This window comes from Oncorhynchus gorbuscha, linkage group LG02 (assembly GCF_021184085.1).
Source record: "Oncorhynchus gorbuscha isolate QuinsamMale2020 ecotype Even-year linkage group LG02, OgorEven_v1.0, whole genome shotgun sequence".
In the NCBI taxonomy this organism is placed as follows: Eukaryota; Metazoa; Chordata; class Actinopteri; order Salmoniformes; family Salmonidae; genus Oncorhynchus; species Oncorhynchus gorbuscha.
In genome coordinates, this window is record NC_060174.1 from 87,434,156 (window position 1) to 87,452,310 (window position 18,155).

Consider the following 18,155-nt stretch of genomic DNA (forward strand, 5'->3'; position numbering starts at 1 on the left):
CCAAAATTAGATTTCCAATTGTTATGAACACTTGAAAATCGGCCCTAATTAAAATGGGTCATTCCGATTAATCGGTCGACCTCTAGTATGTATATACACAGACACACGTGTATATATAAATGACTACTCCATGGTAGCACTCACATCGATAGCCATGAAATGCTTTGAAAGACAAAATAAATTGAATGTTCTATTTTATAAAAAAGTTGTAAAAAATAAATTTAAAAAAAACTGAACCATGCATGATAGCACCAGCTGTTCCGAACAATCTGTTCCATCAGCCTTATTAACCGATGTGAATAAGGCCTTTAAACAGGTTAACATTCGCAAGGCCAAATGGGAAAATGAGTCTGTACTACATTTAAAAAAAACGTTCTGTACTTCTGTCAAATGTGTCTTACGTCATCGTCTACTGCTTGAGAGGATAGTCTCAGTGCAGCAGATGTCCCAATAATTATAGCGCGAGAAAACTGAGCCTCCTCACAATCTGCTCCACTTACTCATTGCTAGCTCTAGCCTGTCCTGATGATTACCATTATGTTATGTAGTACATTTCTCATTTTTTTTCATCCCCAAAGTCTAATTGATTGTATGATTTTATAATGCATACATAATAAAATATCAAATGTAATGATATTGTACTCAAAAGATCTGTCTGGATCAAGTGCCATTCTGTGACTACGGCTAATATGCCCCCAGATATCATTTTGGTATTGTGATGGTTCCGAATTTTGTGATACTAAACTTGGTATCAAAATCCAAACACTAGTCTCAGTCAACTTACCTGGTAAAATAACAGATAAATAAATAAAAAAATTAAAAAGCATGTGACAAATTGTTTTTTTGGACATATCCTCCTGTTTCCTGATCATTGCAGATGGACATGGAGTGAAGGAGAGGAAGCATGTTTATTGATCACGTTGTGAACTGCCATTCCTTACCTGACAAAGCCAATGGCCTGATCCCGGGCAGCGAGGACAGCTTGGGTGGCCATCATGAGGGAGGGCTTGCCACTTTCCCCTTTGCTCATCATGAGGATCACATACAGGACTCTGTGGAAAACCCGGCGCAGAGACTGGAGAGACAAGTCAATTCAACAACAAAGAACCAGAGCTTAAACTCATTACGGTAGTAAGTCTCTAGTAATGTTTTGACCAAGGAAGATGTGTTGTATATGTATTTTCCTCAATACCACTTTCTCATCCCCATGATTTGAAGAGCAGAGCAACCACAATCCGTAATAGGCCAACTCAGGCATTGTCCTCATGTCATCGATATCCCTGGGCACAGATCAATTCAATTTTTACAAAATAAATAATTGTTGAAAATATTTAAGTTCAAAGGATAATGAAGTGTATGCATGTCTGTGTACTTACTGTCCAGCACCAAAGTTCAATTCTCCAATAACAGGCTCAAAGTTAGTCAGCTTGGCAAACATCTAAAGTTGACAAAGAAGATCCAGCTTTTAATGGTGTAACTGCTCAACATTTTAATGGACGAAGTCAAAACCACCTAGCCTATAGATACTGGCACTATCCAGAATCACCTGTACACAGTTGTCTGCACTCTGTGGCTCATCCTTCAACGGAAATTTGAGGAGGAGCCGGAGGAGGCTTTTCACCAGGAGGACGACTCCCTCTCTGATTTTTAGGAGGTCCTGTGGAGACAAATGGACCTCCTCGTCCTGTTCCTCATCCTCATCTACGTCCATCTGTTGAGTGAGAGACAAGACAAAGACACTATTAGAATGAACAAGGTGAGTAACCGTGGCAAAATTAAAAGATCATTGAGATTTGATCAGTGTCATTATACAATAGTGTGTAAAGTAAGACAGCCCCAAGTATGAAAACAGGAACATGCCTGGACATAAAGGCAATGTAGTATTTCCAGTATATCTGTGACAAACCTCGTCATTGTCTTTCCTGTGTGGTTTGGACCGTTTGCCGTCAGCCTGAGAGCTCTTCAAAGTGTCTTTCTTGCGCTTCTTGACCAAGCTCTGGGGCCAACAGTTACTCACGGTGTTCAAGCAAGTGTCGAAGAGGATTTGGTGGAACATTTTGTTGACCACACTACCTGTGGAAGACAGACAGAAAGGCAAGACCAAGAGACAGACCAGAGTAAACACACATTCACAGGGTAACCTCCAGCCCAAAGGAAATTATTTTCACCCGTCCACATTAGAAGTCCTAATCAAACATGCTTCAGAATTTTACTTAGTACAGTACAGAAAATACCTGGGATTCCCAGTAGCAGTAAGTAGAGGGAGGATGCCTGTAGAGCGCTTATCCTTTGCTGAACGCTGGCTGTTTTGGACTTCCCTCCCAAGACAAAGTACGACAGCACCGCCACAAGTGACTTGACAGAGACCCCATTGTCACCGAACACTGTCCAGACACTCTAAAAATACAATCACGAATCAAGGGAATGATAAAATCAGAGTACATTCTATGGATTGCTTCTCTGTAACAGAAAGGTTCCCAACTTTCTAGTCAAACCCATCTGTAAATTATTCAGTGTTTCCCCTATATGCATGTAGCAGTGGCGCAAATGTGGTACATATTCTGATGTTCTTTCACATGTGCAATGATGTGTCAGTGTTGGTTGCATTAACTTCTTTGTTATTGTAATATCCTAAACGGACCTGGCAGTTTCAACATTACAATTCCAGCTTTAAAAAGGGTATGCTACAAGTACTTGAGGTTAAGGACAGCCAAACAGAAAAGACCATCAATTTTCAAACTAAACTCTTTACTAAAACAGTTCTTACTTGTGATGCGCCATCAGTTCCTAAAGGGGACACCTCAGTGTCAGTCATATAGGGTAGCAGGTGACTGTACAACGTTTTGAATTCCTTGGATCCATTTTTTATGACAATGGCAGCATCCAGTGGTTCAGTTTCAGTGAATTCCAAATCCCACACAGCATCAACCCAACCTGCACAAAAAACACCAATGAATATTAGTTTCAACTCCTTACTTGATCCCAAACTCTGAACAATGAATGAAAGACTGACTTGACATGATAATAAATCAGCTAGCTATCATAGGTCAATTCCTTGCCAGCTGGAGCAGAAAATATTTTTGGCATCTCAGATTGAAGTTTCTATGTGAGAATTGCCAGAACAATGGTATTCAGTATTGTAGGAATACTCACATAGGAACTTCAGTATTGTTGTAATTGTCATTATTACAAATACATTTCTAAAAATTAAAAATAAATAAATTGGCCAATTAATCGTTATTGGCTTTTTTGGTCCTCCAATAATTGGTATCGAAAAATCATAATCGGTCGACCTCTAAGGAGTATAATGATGACACCAAGATGTCTATCATGTACAGTCCGCAGATCATAGGATGCAGTGGTGGAAAAAGTACCTAAATTGTCATACTTGAGTAACAGTAAAGATACCTTAATAGAAAATGTAAAAGTCAGACAGTAAAATACTACTTGAGCAAGTCATAAGTATATTTAAAACCAAATATTTTAAGTATAAAAAGTGTAAATAATTTCAAATGCATTATATTACCCAAACCCTAAAAAAAATGTTATATACACTGCTCAAAAAAATAAAGGGAACACTTAAACAACACAATGTAACTCCAAGTCAATCACACTTCTGTGAAATCAACTGTCCACTTAGGAAGCAACACTGACAAATTTAACATGCTGTTGTGCAAATGGAATAGACAACAGGTGGAAATTATAGGCAATTTGCAAGACACCCCCAATAAAGGAGTGGTTCTGCAGGTGGTGACCACAGACCACTTCTCAGTTCCTATGCTTCCTGGCTGATGTTTTGGTCACTTTTGAATGCTGGCGGTGCTTTCACTCTAGTGGTAGCATGAGACGGAGTCTACAACCCACACAAGTGGCTCAGGTAGTGCAGCTCATCCAGGATGGCACATCAATGCGAGCTGTGGCAAGAAGGTTTGCGGTGTCTGTCAGCGTAGTGTCCAGAGCATGGAGGCGCTACCAGGAGACAGGCCAGTACATCAGGAGACGTGGAGGAGGCCGTAAGAGGGCAACAACCCAGCAGCAGGACCGTTACCTCAGCCTTTCTGCAAGGAGGAGCACTGCCAGAGCCCTGCAAAATGACCTCCTGCAGGCCACAAATGTGCATGTGTCTGCTCAAACGGTCAGAAACAGACTCCATGAGGGTGGAATGAGGGCCCGACATCCACAGGTGGGGGGTTGTGCTTACAGCCCAACACCGTGCAGGATGTTTGGCATTTGCCAGAGAACACAAAGATTGGCAAATTCGTCACTGGCGCCCTGTGCTCTTCACAGATGAAAGCAGGTTCACACTGAGCACATGTGACAGAGTCTGGAGACGCCATGGAGAACGTTCTGCTGCCTGCAACATCCTCCAGCCTGACCGGTTTGGCGGTGGGTCAGTCATGGTGTGGGGTGGCATTTCTTTGGGGGGGCCGCACAGCCCTCCATTTGCGTGCCAGAGGTAGCCTGACTGCCATTAGGTACCGAGATGAGATCCTCAGACCCTTTGTGAGACCATATGCTGGTGGTTCCTCCTAATGCAAGACCTCATGTGGCTGGAGTGTGTCAGCAGTTCCTGCAAGAGGAAGGCATTGATGCCATAGACTGGCCCGCCCGTTCCCCAGACCTGAATCCAATTGAGCACATATGGGACATCCACCAACGCCACAGACTGTCCAGGAGTTGGCAGATGCTTTAGTCCAGGTCTGGGAGGAGATCCCTCAGGAGACCATCCGCCACCTCATCAGGAGCATGCCCAGGCGTTGTAGGGAGGTCATACAGGCACGTGGAGGCCACACACACACTACTGAGCCTCATTTTGACTTGTTTTAAGGACATTACATCAAAGTTGGATCACCCTGTAGTGTGGTTTTCCACTTTAATTTTGAGTGTGACTCCAAATCCAGACCTCAATGGGTTGATAAATTTGATTTCCATTGATCATTTGTGTGATTTTGTGGTCAGCACATTCAACTATGTAAAGAAAAAAGTATTTAATAAGAATATTTAATTCATTCAGATCTAGGATGTGTTATTTTAGTGTTCCCTTTATTTTTTTGAGCAGTGTATATTTCAAGGGGCACGCTCCAACACTCAGACAACATTTACAAATGAAGCATGGTGTTTAGAGAGTACGCCAGATCAAAGGCAGTAGGGTTGACTAGGGATGTTCTCTTGATAAGTGTGTGATTTACACCATTTCCCTCTCCTGCTAAGCATTCAAAATGTAACGAGTACCTTTGGGTGTCATGGAAAATGTATGGAGTAAAAACAACATTTTCTTTAGGAATGTAGAAGTAAAAGTAGTCAAAAATATAAATAGTAAAGATACCAAAAAACTACTTTAGTATTTTTACACCACTGATAGGATCTTACAGGAGGCATGTACCATGTCTAAAAAGGGCCTCAATTAGTCACTCATAATTCCATTTTTTTTAAATACACATGCAAAAAGCATTTTAAACATAGTTCCTCCCAATTAAGTTTATATGTGAGAATTGCCAGAACAAGAATCTGAGATAGACACCTGGGATGGATTTTTTTTATTGGATTATCTCCCTATACTATTACCAAGTGAAATAGGTACTTGGAATCATCTAACAACTAGTATTACATTCAGAAGTATAACACATTAGTAACATTAACTATAAAACATCGATTTGGATGAGAAATTAGGAAAATGTTAGCCTTCGATCATCTCATATGTATATACTGTTTTCTATACTATTCTACTGTACCTTAGTCAATTCCATCCTGAAATCACTCGCAAATATGTATAGTCTTAATTCCTACTTAGATGTCTGTATTGGGTACATGTTATGTTAGATATTGTTATGTTATGTTAGATATTACTGCACTGTCGGAGCTAGAATCACAAGCACAACATCTGCGAACACGTGTATGTGACCAATTAAATTTGAGAAAGCCAAACACAGAACCCAAACCAGCTGCGCACATGCACAATCGTGCATAACTTAAATTTTGTCCCCCCCACTCCAAACGCGATTACGACACACAGGTTAAAATATCAAAACAAACTCATAATTGTTTCAAATAATTTGGTGATGGGCCGAAAAGCATGAAACATTTATGGCAATTTAGCTAGTTAGCTTGCTAGTAGAGGTCGGTCGACCGATTATGATTTTTCAACACCAATACCAATTATAGGAGGACCAGAAAAAGTCTAACGATTAATCGGCCAATTTTTATTTACTATCTATCTATTGTATATATACACACTGCGCAAAAAAAATAAAGGGAACACTAAAATAACATTACAACAATACTGAATTAACTTATTTTACCTTAATATAATACATCAATAAAATCAATTTAGAATCAAATAAATAAACATGTTCAATTTGGTTTAAATTATGCAAAAACAAAGTGTTGGAGAAAAAAGTAAAAGTGCAATATTTGCCATGTTAAAAAGCTAATGTTTACGTTCCTTGCTCAGAACATGAGAACATGTGAAAGTTGGTGATTCCATTCAACATGAGTCTTCAATATTCCCAGGTAAGAAGTTCTAGTTATTATAGGAATATTTCTCTATACCATTTGTATTTCACATACCTTTGACTATTTGATGTTCTTAAAGGCACTATAGTATTGCAAGCCTAATTTCGGGAGTTGATAGGCTTGAAGTCATAAACAGCGCAAGGCTTGAAGCACAGCAAAGAGCTGCTGGCAAATGCAGGAAAGTGCTGTTTGAATGAATGCTTACAAGCCTGATGCTGCCTAACATCGCTCAGTCAGACTGCTCTATCAAATCATAGACTTAATTATAATATAATAACACACAAAGACAAGCCTTAAATCATTAATATGGTCAAATCAGGACACTCATTTTGAAAACAAAACGTTTATTCTCTCAGTGAAATACGGAACAGTTCCGTATTTTATCTAACGGGTGGCATCCCTAAGTCTAAATATCACAGTTACATTGCACAACCTTCAATGTTATGTCATAATTATGTAAAATCCTGGTAAATTAATTGGTCTTTGTTAGGAAAAAATTGTCTTCAGTTCGCAACGAGCCAGGCAGCCCAAACTGCTGCATATACCCGACTCTGCTTGCACAGAATGCAAGAGAAGTGACAACTTCCCTAGTTAAAATAAATTAATATTACCAGGCAATATTAACTAAATATGCAGGTTTAAAAATATATACTTGTGTATTGATTTTAAGAATGGCATTGATGTTTATGGTTAGGTACACATCGGTGCAGTGTTTTTTTTCACGAATGCGCTTGTTAAATCATTACCTGTTTGGCGAAGTAGGCTGTGATTCAATGATAAATTAACAGGCACCGCATCAATTATATGCTACGCAGGACAAGCTAAATAAACTAGTAATATCATCAACCATGTGTAGTTGACTAGTGATTATGTGAAGACTGATTGTGTTTTATAAGATAAGTTTGATTGTGTTTTATAAGATAAGTTTAATCATAACTAGCAACTTTCCATGGCTCCTTCCTGTACTCACGTAACAGGTAGTCAGACTGCCATGTAATCAGCCATAATTGGTGTCCAGACATGCTGATTACCAATTGTTATGAAAACTTGAAATCGCCCCCAATTAAAAAAAATCGGCCATTCCAATTAAATCTGTCGACCTCTACTTATATTTAGCTAGCTTGCAGTTGCTAACTAATTTGTCCTGTGATAAAAATATTGAGTTGTTATTTTACAGGAAATGCACAAGGTCCTCTACGCTGCCAATTAATCCACACATAAAACGTTCAACGAATCGTTTCTAGTCATCACTCTTCCTTCCAGGCTTTTTCTTATCGACATTATATTACAATTGGCAACTCTCAAAATTAGGTGCATTACCTGACCTTGTTTGTCTTTGTCACCCACGTGGGTATAACCAATTAGGGGATGGCACGGGAGTACCTGCTTCTATAAACCAATGAGGAGGTGAGAGAGACGTTGCAGCACGATCTGAGTCAGCAACTCTGACGCTCGCAATAATCGACTAACATAGATTTCCACATTTATTTTGCAACGCACGCGAGCGGTGTAGTCAGCCTGTAACGTTACTGTATTCCAAACATCGATTCTTACGCCTACGTCATGATGATACTTTGTCAAGTCATTATTGTTGTAGGTAAATGTGAGAATTATTAGCTAAACCCTGACTATTTCTTTGTTAAGTACAGCGAAATTTACCATTTGTTCCTACGTTCTAGAATGTTCAGGTGAAGTTGGCAACTTACATTTAACAAGTGACAAATGGAACTGCATGACCAGTTACATTTTGTAACAATAAAATGTGACGTTAGCTTAGCTAAGTCGATAACCTGCCACAATAGTATTGGTAAAGTTTTAGATAAGTTCACATCACTGAAGTTGGTGACACAACATATTAGTACCTAACAGTAGCTAGCTGGCTAGCAAAAAAACTAGCAAATCAAAACAGGCATAACACGCCACGTCAGGCGTTCACGCTAGCTAGATAGCATCGGTTCTCTTGCAACTTGGCACGACTAATTCGTTAAAATATCAATATTATAAGCAGGCCAATTGTTATTTCCGTACTACTTAAATACACATATTTCAAATTAGGACTTACCTCCGGAGACGTCTTTCAAATTTAGAAAATCTAGCGCATGTATTAGCTCCATCTTTCTTTGAATAAACCCGCCAACTCCTCTACAGGCGCGCTTGATTTACGTAATCGTCGGTTATATTTACGCCAGAAATGTTGCGTCGAAATTGCGCAGAATCTGACGCCAACAGCTTTGGTTGACAATTTTTTTTTAAAGAAATCGGGTGGTTGGGAGCCCTGAATACTGATTGGCTGACAGCCGTGGTACGGATATAACAAAACAATATATTTTTATTCTCTAATTATGTTGGTAACCAGTTCATAATAGCAATATGGCACCTCTGGGGTTAGTGGTATATGGGCAATATACCACAGCTAAGGGCTGTATACATGCACTCCTTGTTGCTTATATATTGTTTCATTTTGTTTATATTGTTTCATTTTTCATTTTCTTGACGTAGGTGGTTCCTTTCTTCTAGCTATACTGGATAAGAAATACATTCATTGAGCAAGGGGGTCAGGAAAATTACAATAATTTAAATGAAAAATGAACACTTCAAAATTGCAATATTTCTCTGTGATCTGATATGGTGTCAGTGTGAAGTTGCCTATAGCTATCCAAAATGATTTGGCCATTTCTATCTGTAGAATATCTGCATTCAATGCACATTACACTGATCCCGAGCCTGCAGTTACACGCATGCGCATTTAACAAGGAAACGCAACAGTGGGCATTGCAATACTGCTATAATTGGAAACATTCAACAATCGCTCCAATTAGTTTCGTATCATAGGACAGACAGTACAATCTAAATTCCGGAGGAAATCACTCGTAAGAAGCATTTGGAATACAGTAACGTAAGAGTTTTGTTGTACATGCAAAATCTACAAAGGCTTGTTGAAAAAGGAATAGGCTCCGAAACAAGGTCCAGTGATGAGTTTCTTTAGTTTTGGTCAAAGTGCAGAAATCGATATAGTTTTGAAAGACGCTGAGACAAGAAAGAAAGTTGAACATAAGACTGAGGATGGGAAAAAGGACAAATATTTTCTGTTATATGATGGTGAGACAGTATCTGGAAACGTCAACGTAACACTTAAGAATCCAGGGAAAAGACTCGAGCATCAAGGCATCAAAATGGAGTTTATTGGGCAGATTGGTAAGTCTGTGACACAGCAGGGTTGTCACTGCCAAAATAACTTAATAAGCTACACAGTTATCAATGGCGAAAAACATGAATTTTCTTCAATTAAGAAGTCTCTATTCGTGATGTTGTCATCCTAATGAATTGTCAAGCTGATTAAATTAACTATCTGTGTTGATTGATTGATCAATGTTGCAACTGTAGCTCGATGACCCAAGTCATATGACATACATGTATGTGCCACGTGTGTTGCCCGTTGAGAGAGAAATATATGTTATCACCAGCTGGACTTTAGTTTGCTTTGAGTATGTTACAATTGATGTGCAACGTTTTAGTCGTATTAAGCCATGCCATGCTCATGAGTCTATTCACTGCACGCTGCATGGGCACGGGTTAAAACGTAGTGCCCTGTGGTTGGCTGTGATATAAGTGATAAACAGAAGCACTATTGTGCCACAGAAACTCTCCTACAGTAGATTAGTTACCTGCCTTGTCAGAAGTTCAGAGATGTGTGAGAATCATGATACTAATTTCACCTGTCAGTTACACTTGAACATAAATGTGGCCTATAGCATAGGTCCTGTATAGTTACATTGTAATAAACATTATTACACAGTTGTAAGATGCAGTAACCAGTTGTCATTTGTAGCATTACCTTTAATCTATTTACACTACATGTAATGCCTTTTAAAGGGATAGAAAGTAATCTGTAAACTCTTCTAGATTATTTTTCACCATTGAAAACTGGTGACTCTAACAACTATTTCTCTCTTGTCAGAGCTGTACTACGATAGGGGGAACCACCATGAGTTTGTGTCTCTGGTTAAAGACTTGGCCAGACCGGGAGAGCTAACGCAGTCCCAGACCTTTGACTTTGAGTTTACACACGTGGAGAAACCATACGAGTCCTACACAGGCCAGAATGTCAAATTACGGTAAGCAAGTATCTGGCAACAATCCATGCATGAACCATTTGTACAACATTATTGGTCAAAATCAATTACCCTCACACACAATTTGAGTTCCATCACTAAATGCGATTTCACTGTTATTTCATTCGCCTAATAATAGTGCATTCTAGTTGTTGTCTTTGGTAATGGGGAATTGTCAATGGATTGTATGTGATTCTAGGCCATTTAGTTAAATGTAATAATTTTAAGCATTGTAAAGCTGATTGTCTGTGATAAAAATGCCTTTGTCCAAAATAATGGACCTCTAGGGTGCCATTTAAAGAGTTCTGCAGTCAACAAAACAGAATTGTTGCCTTGGCAAAACAAGGAAATAGAAACAGAAATAATAGAATCTGAAAATAGAGAATTGCCATTTCCGATGTCTCCAGTACAGTGTATATCTACAGTAGCTTAACTTCTGTACATATGTCAAATATGTTAACGTGAGAGTATCATTTGTCTGTAGAGTGAAATGCAAATACAGTTATTCCAAAGCACAGACTTCACCTGATTTCTACTGTGTCTCACCAACTATTTGTGGTTTTTATGGGTAGAATGTGACTCCTATTGGAGACTTTCTGAATTGTTCTTTGTGCATCATGCATTTATACCCATTAAGTAGATGAGTTGATTTTCTGCCTCTTCTCTTTTATATTTCAGCTACTTTCTGAGGGCCACGGTAAGCCGGAGACTGAACGACATCAGTAAAGAGATGGACATTGTCGTGCACACGCTCAGCACATACCCAGAACTCAACTCGTCGATCAAGATGGAGGTGGGAATCGAAGACTGTCTACACATCGAGTTTGAGTACAACAAGTCCAAGTATGACTCTGTTACCATGGTTTATCATATTTGGGGAGTAAATCATGTTTTTGAATGATGAGATAGCAGAGCATTAGTGAAGTCAAACTTATGTCTCCCTGGTTCAACTTCCCTAAACTCCTATGCTAATAGCATGTTTATATTTGTATTTATTATGGATCCCCATTAGCTGCTACCAAGGCAGCAGCTACTCTTCCTGGGGTCCAGCAAAATGAAGGCAGTTATACAATTTTACAAACACTTTTTTATTTTATCTTTATTTTACTAGGCAAGTCAGTTAAGAACAAATTCTTATTTTCAATGACGGCCTAGGAACAGTAGGTTAACTGCCTGTTCAGGGGCAGAATGACAGATTTGTACCTTGTCAGCTCGGGGGTTTGAACTTGCAACCTTCCAGTTACTAATCCAACGCTCTAACCACTAGGCTACCCTGCCGCCCCGACATTACTATACATTCAAAGATTTCACAACACAGTTGTCTACAACACAGATATCTACAATACCAAATCCCAGTGTACGTGTGTGAATAGTGCGTATGTTAACGTGTGTGTGTATGCATGTGTCTGTGCCTATGTTTGTGTTGCTTCACAGTCCCGGCTGTTCCATAAGGTGTATTTTTATGTTTTTTATGTCAGTTACTTGATGTGGAGTAGAGTTCCATGTAGTCATGGCTCTATGTAGTATTGTGTGCCTCCCATAGTCTGTTCTGGACTTGGGGACTGTGAAGAGACCTCTTGTGGCATGTCTTGGGTGTTTGAGCTGTCGCAAGTAGTTCAAACAGACAGCTCGGTGCATTCAACATAAATATTTTTGGGGGCTCGCAAGTGGTCTAAGGCACTGCATCTCAGTGCAAGAAGCGTCACTACAGTCCCTGGTTCGAATCCAGGCTGTATCACATCTGGGCGTGATTGGGAGTCCCATAGGGCGGCACACAATTGGCCCAGCGTCGTCCTGGTTTGGCCGGGTAGGCTGTCATTGTAAATAAGAATTTGTTCTTAACTGACTTGCCTAGTTAAATAAAGGTTAAATAAAATATATATATAAAAAAATATATATTTATGTTAGCTCTCTGTGTACATCCAAGGGCCAGCCATGCTTCCCTGTTCTGAACCAATTTCAATTTTACTGAGTCCCTTTTTGTGGCACAAAATTATGGCCTGTAGGATCTGCCTTGTTGATAGTGCTATAGTGCTGTATCGTATGATTTTTGAGGAAAAAACATCTGAATGTAATAGGACATTTGACGTAGCTTATGTCGCAAATTAAACACTGATCAGTTTGAGGCGAGTGAAACATTGTCAATTACTTGTTATGACAACTTCTGTCATTACTATTTATTAGCATTGGATGGAAGTGGATAGTTAATCAAAACCAAAGTGTGGATTTCAGTCTCTCCTTGTCCATAGACTGCTTTCAAGGTAAGGAAACCATAACCTAAATATGCCATTAAAACTGTCCCTTTAATGCAGATACCACCTAAAAGATGTAATCGTGGGAAAGATTTACTTCCTCTTGGTACGGCTCAAGATCAGACACATGGAGATTGACATCATCAAGCGAGAAACGACAGGCACGGGCCCAAATGTGTACCATGAGAATGATACCTTAGCCAAGTATGAGATTATGGACGGAGCACCAGTGAGAGGTAAGTGGCACTGACAACCAGTGGAGGCTGGTGGAAGGAGAAACCAGAGGAAGGGCTCATTCTAATGGCTGGAATGGAACTGTATGTTTGATAGTTTTCCGTTAACTTTAGATCCATTACAATGAGCACATCCTGCGGATTCTCCTTTTACCAGCCTCCATGCTGGATTTACACAAAAGTTGGGCATGGGACTTGGATTGAAAACGTCTGACAAAAAACATATATTTTACAGTGAACTATCACTTTAATAGTATGGCTTTGTCTTTCAGGGGAGTCCATCCCTATCCGACTATTTCTGGCTGGCTATGAGATGACTCCTACAATGAGGGACATCAACAAGAAGTACTCTGTGCGGTACTACCTCAACCTGGTGCTCATAGACGAGGAAGAGAGGCGTTACTTCAAACAGCAGGTACATGCAGATACACAGTAGAAACAGTAAACACACAATAGAGATTGAATGGCAGGCAGGTAGCTGCTGTTGTTCTATTTGATCTGATTGGTGACTAATTGGTGGTTCATGTCAAGGGTCAAGGTCAGCACATTGTTCATTTCAACTCTGTGTATGGGTGCTGTGTAACAGTAGGCTGTAACAAAACATTTATTTGTATTTGGATGTAAAGGACATCAAATATAGATCCTATCATACCTGTATCACACAATAGCAAATTGTAACATGAGGTGTACATCAAATCAAATGTATTTAAATAGCCCTTCTTACATCAGCTGATATATCAAAGTGCTGTACAGAAACCCAGCCCAAATCCCCAAACAACAAGCAATGCAGGTGTAGAAGGTGGCACGGTGGCTAGGAAAAACTCCCTAGAAAGGTTTTGGCCTTTCTAGGGAGACCTAGAACCTAGAGAGGAACCAGGCTATGAGGGGTGGCCAGTCCTCTTCTGGCTGTACCGGGTGGAGATTATAACAACATGGCCAAGATGTTCAAATGTTCATAAATGACCAGCATGGTCAAATAAAAGTAATCACAGTGAACAGGTCAGGGTTCCATAGCCACAGGCAGAACAGTTGAAACTGGAGCAGCAGCACGGCCAGGTGGACTGGGGACAACTAGGAGCCATCATGCCTCAGGACTACCTGGCATGATGACTCCTAGTTGTCCCCAGTCCACCTGGCTGTGCTGCTGCTCCAGTTTCAACTGTTCTGCCTGTTCTGCCTCCTAGGGCTCAGGTCCTCCAAGAGAGAGAGAGAGAGAGAAAAAGAAAGAATTAGAGAGAGCATCCTAAAATTCACACAGGACACCGGATAAGACAGGATAAATTCTCCAGATATAACAGACCCTAGCCCCCCGACACAAACTACTGCAGCATAAATACTGGAGGCTGAGACAGGAGGGGTCAGGAGACACTGTGGCCCCATCCGATGATTCCCCCGGACAGGGCCAAACAGGCAGGATATAACCCCACCCACTTTGCCAAAGCACAGCCCCCACACCACTAGAGGGATATCTTCAACCACCAACTTACCATCCTGAGACAAGGCCGTAGTCTCTCCCTGTTTCATTCTGTTTTATTGCCTTGTTCTAGGAGATCACTCTGTGGAGGAAGGGGGACATAGTGAAAAAGAGCATGTCCCACCAAGCGGTCATCGCCTCACAACGCTTCGAGGGCTCATCCAGTGCAGAGAAAGCCCTTGCTCAGGCCCAGGCTAAGGAACAGGAACAGTAAAACTCCAGAATAGCCTACACTCCATCGCTTTGTACAGGTGTGTGTGTCTGTGTGCATGTACAGTATGTGTGCGTGTGCGATGTAGTGTACATGTCTGTGAATCTATGAATGTGAAAAAGAATGTATGTGTTTTTTCACTGCATCTATGAATGTGTGTGTGTTTGTCAGAGCATCTTTGAATGAGAGCATGTGTGTGTTGATGTTCAATATGTGAACATCAGCCATCTTAGGCATATATTTCTACCCTCACCCATTTCAATATCGCCATCTCACCACAAACACTGATGGCACTTTCTACAACAACTGCAGTTGAAAAGGGATGACAAATTTAATGTTTGAATAAATAAGTCATCCTCATGGTATATTTAATTAACTTTTAGCCAGGTTTTTCTGCCATATTGATTAGCATAATATGCTTTTTTATTTTCTTTGAAATAGTGATTTCTTAACTCGAAACAATGGTGAAAACAGCTGCTGTTGACATAGCTTCCTTTAGGCATCTCTTAATGAATACTTGTCTTTGGCAGTTGGACTCAATGGACATGCAAGACCTCTTAAGTCCTGTTTACACCTTGCATTAACATGTGGTTGTCATCTGATCAAGATTATCAAATCACTATCTGATCAAGGTCTGTTCCGTCGACACAAAAATGTGTGTCTCATCCATCCACTGTATGTGGACACTGGACACATGTTAGTGCCAGGTATAAACGTGGCTTTAGAATCAGAGAATATGCTAAATGTTTTTTTGTACGAAATGTCATGCAAATAGGGAACATTTTGGGAAAATTACGTTTCAATTGTCAGACATCAACTATCAGCATTGCATTCCATTCCATCATTGTGTCATTATCAGTAGATGTAAACAGCAATGTTTTATTTTTTAACATAATCTTTTTTTATGTATTTTATCTTTTAGTAGCATTATATATGTTCTGGGTTCATCTATCTGTTAGAAATGTAAGCTAGGTAGGTGGCTTATGTCCATTAACAATAGCCAAGTTCGTTTTGCATGGCCCAAGTGTGGTGACACTGATAGTTTTTTGGAACTAATGGCTTTCACGGTTGTGGCTTGATGGAGAATTAATGTAGCAGGTTAGGATAATTAACATGGCAGATAAGAATAATTAAAGTAGCAGGTTAGGAGAATTAAAGTAGCAGGTTAGGATAATTCATGTAGCATGTTAGGATAATTGGGTTAAGGTTAGGAAAAGGGTTAGGCTGAGATAAAATGTACTCCATCTTACCGTAGAAGCCATCAGTTCCGAGAAACCATCAGTATACCAAGCCGGTTCTTCTTATTTTAGACCATTCCATTGCTCCTACTGAAGTCTCCACCCACTCAAAACTAACTTACCCACTGCCACTGCTGCTAATTCGTGTGAAAGATTTTGGTGTAAACTTTCCAACCTATGAACCAGAAATAAGAAATTTAAACCATTCATTTTTATTTGCACTAGATCCAAATTATGTGAAATCAGTCTGTTTTCTGTCAGTAATTGGTTTGAAAAGTACCTTGAAGACATTGCCAGCATTGGATAACTTTCTGCCTAAGGGTTAATTGCTTAATGGCTCTAGTTAAATTCTAGAAACAACCTCACAGCTTGTTTTTCCTGTCATCTCCAACCATTTTACACCAGGCACATGACTTCCGGTGTGAATGCACTGAAGTCCTCGTAAATTGTGCCTTCACTGTAGGGCTCAGTGTAATTTTTATTGGAAATAATATGAAGAAACAGAGAATGTGTCAAGAGTAAATACATTTGTGTCAGAGCAAATAAATTTGCAAACATTAAAAAAAAACAGTTTTTGCTTTGTCATTATGCAGTATTGTGTATAGATTGATGAGGGGAATAAACTATTTATTCAATTTTAGAATAAGGCTTTAACGTAACAAAATCTGGAAAAGTGAAGGGATCTGAATACTTTCCGAAGGCACTGTATTATGGCCTTTAACTAGACTTTGGGCTAGATTAATTCAGATTGAACTAGCCGACTCCCACATAGCTGTTGTTTTGACGGTGTTGGGGGTGGAACTGGGTTAGAGCTGTCAAATCCACAAAAGGTTCCTGGCATTGTACCTGTCACGTATATTGTTATTGGCTGCATAGAGTCGCATTAGTATAAAGCCCATGCAGCCATGTTATGCTTCATTAATGCTAAACAAAGGTTCTTAAACGTATTAGAAAATGATGGATTTAATTCAAAATGACTCAAAACAAAGGTACATAAATCAAACGTAAATATATCAACATAAAGATATCATACAAACCTTTAAAACTACAGTCTGCAAATAAAAATAAATACAAAAAATGTCCATTCTGCCACTTATTTGAACATACAGCTGAGGGATGGGAAAATATTACACCACATAGACAGCGCTCCAGATGCAAGGACTGACCGGTTTGAAGCTATACAGTCATGGCCAAAGGTTTTGAGAATAACACAAATATTAATTTCCACAAAGTTTGCTGCTTCAGTGTCTTTAGATATTTTTGGCAGATGTTACTATGGAATACTGAAGTATAATTACAAGCATTTCATAAGTGTCAAAGGCTTTTATTGACAATTTTACATGAAGTTGATGCAAAGAGTCAATATTTGCAGTGTTGACCTTTCTTTTTCAAGACCTCTGCAATCCGCCCTGGCATGCTGTCAATTAACTTCTGGGCCACATCCTGACTGATGGCAGCCCTTTCTTGCATAATCAATGCTTGGAGTTTGTCAGAATTTGTGGGTTTTTGTTTGTCTACCCACCTCTTGAGGACCACAAGTTCTCAATGGGATTAAGGTCTGGGGAGTTTCCTGGCCATGGACCCAAAATATCAATGTTTTGTTCCCCAAGCCACTTAGTTGTCACTTTTGCCTTATGGCAAGGTGCTCCATCATACTGGAAAAGGCATTGTTCTTCGCCAAACTGTTCCTGGATGGTTGGGAGAAGTTGCTCTCGGAGGATGTGTATGTACCATTCTTTATTCATGGCTGTGTTCTTAGGCAAAATTGTGAGTGAGCCCACTCCCTTGGCTGAGAAGCAACCCCACACATGAATGGTCTCAGGATGCTTTACTGTTGGCATGGCACAGGACTGATGGTAGCGCTCACCTCGTCTTCCCCGGACAAGTTTTTCCGGATGCCCCAAACAATCGGAAAGGGGATTCATCAGAGAAAATTACTTTACCCCAGTCATCAGCAGTCCAATCCCTGTACCTTTTGCAGAATATCAGTCTGTCCCTGATGTTTTTCCTGGAGAGAAGTGGCTTCTTTGCTGCCCTTATTGACACCAGGCCATCCTCCAAAAGTGTTTGCCTCACTGTGCGTGCAGATGCACTCACCTGCCTGCTGCCATTCCTGAGCAAA

At 39.9% G+C, this 18,155-nt stretch overlaps 2 protein-coding genes across 2 annotated transcripts in view; one reads left to right on the plus strand and one right to left on the minus strand.

Moving 5' to 3' along the window:
- ncapd3 (non-SMC condensin II complex, subunit D3) overlaps nucleotides 1-8,693 on the minus strand; it is a 33,878-nt gene extending 25,185 nt beyond the window's left edge. Inside the window, exons 1-8 of the mRNA XM_046325598.1 lie at nucleotides 8,576-8,693; nucleotides 2,768-2,934; nucleotides 2,235-2,397; nucleotides 1,907-2,073; nucleotides 1,547-1,711; nucleotides 1,377-1,438; nucleotides 1,193-1,280; nucleotides 942-1,075 (exon numbers count right to left, since the gene is read on the minus strand). Of these exons, the coding sequence (XP_046181554.1) occupies nucleotides 942-1,075; nucleotides 1,193-1,280; nucleotides 1,377-1,438; nucleotides 1,547-1,711; nucleotides 1,907-2,073; nucleotides 2,235-2,397; nucleotides 2,768-2,934; nucleotides 8,576-8,627 (998 nt within the window). The 5' untranslated portion in view covers nucleotides 8,628-8,693. The remainder of the gene's footprint in view (nucleotides 1-941; nucleotides 1,076-1,192; nucleotides 1,281-1,376; nucleotides 1,439-1,546; nucleotides 1,712-1,906; nucleotides 2,074-2,234; nucleotides 2,398-2,767; nucleotides 2,935-8,575) is intronic.
- A 376-nt stretch (nucleotides 8,694-9,069) lies between these two features.
- Nucleotides 9,070-17,086, plus strand: LOC123994681 (vacuolar protein sorting-associated protein 26B-like). Its single transcript, XM_046297584.1, has 6 exons — nucleotides 9,070-9,708; nucleotides 10,472-10,628; nucleotides 11,304-11,468; nucleotides 12,938-13,113; nucleotides 13,383-13,525; nucleotides 14,658-17,086. The coding sequence occupies exons 1-6, from the start codon at nucleotides 9,486-9,488 to the stop codon at nucleotides 14,796-14,798; spliced, it is 1,005 nt and encodes a 334-aa protein (XP_046153540.1). The 5' UTR covers nucleotides 9,070-9,485; the 3' UTR covers nucleotides 14,799-17,086.
- The last annotated feature ends 1,069 nt before the right edge of the window (nucleotides 17,087-18,155 follow it).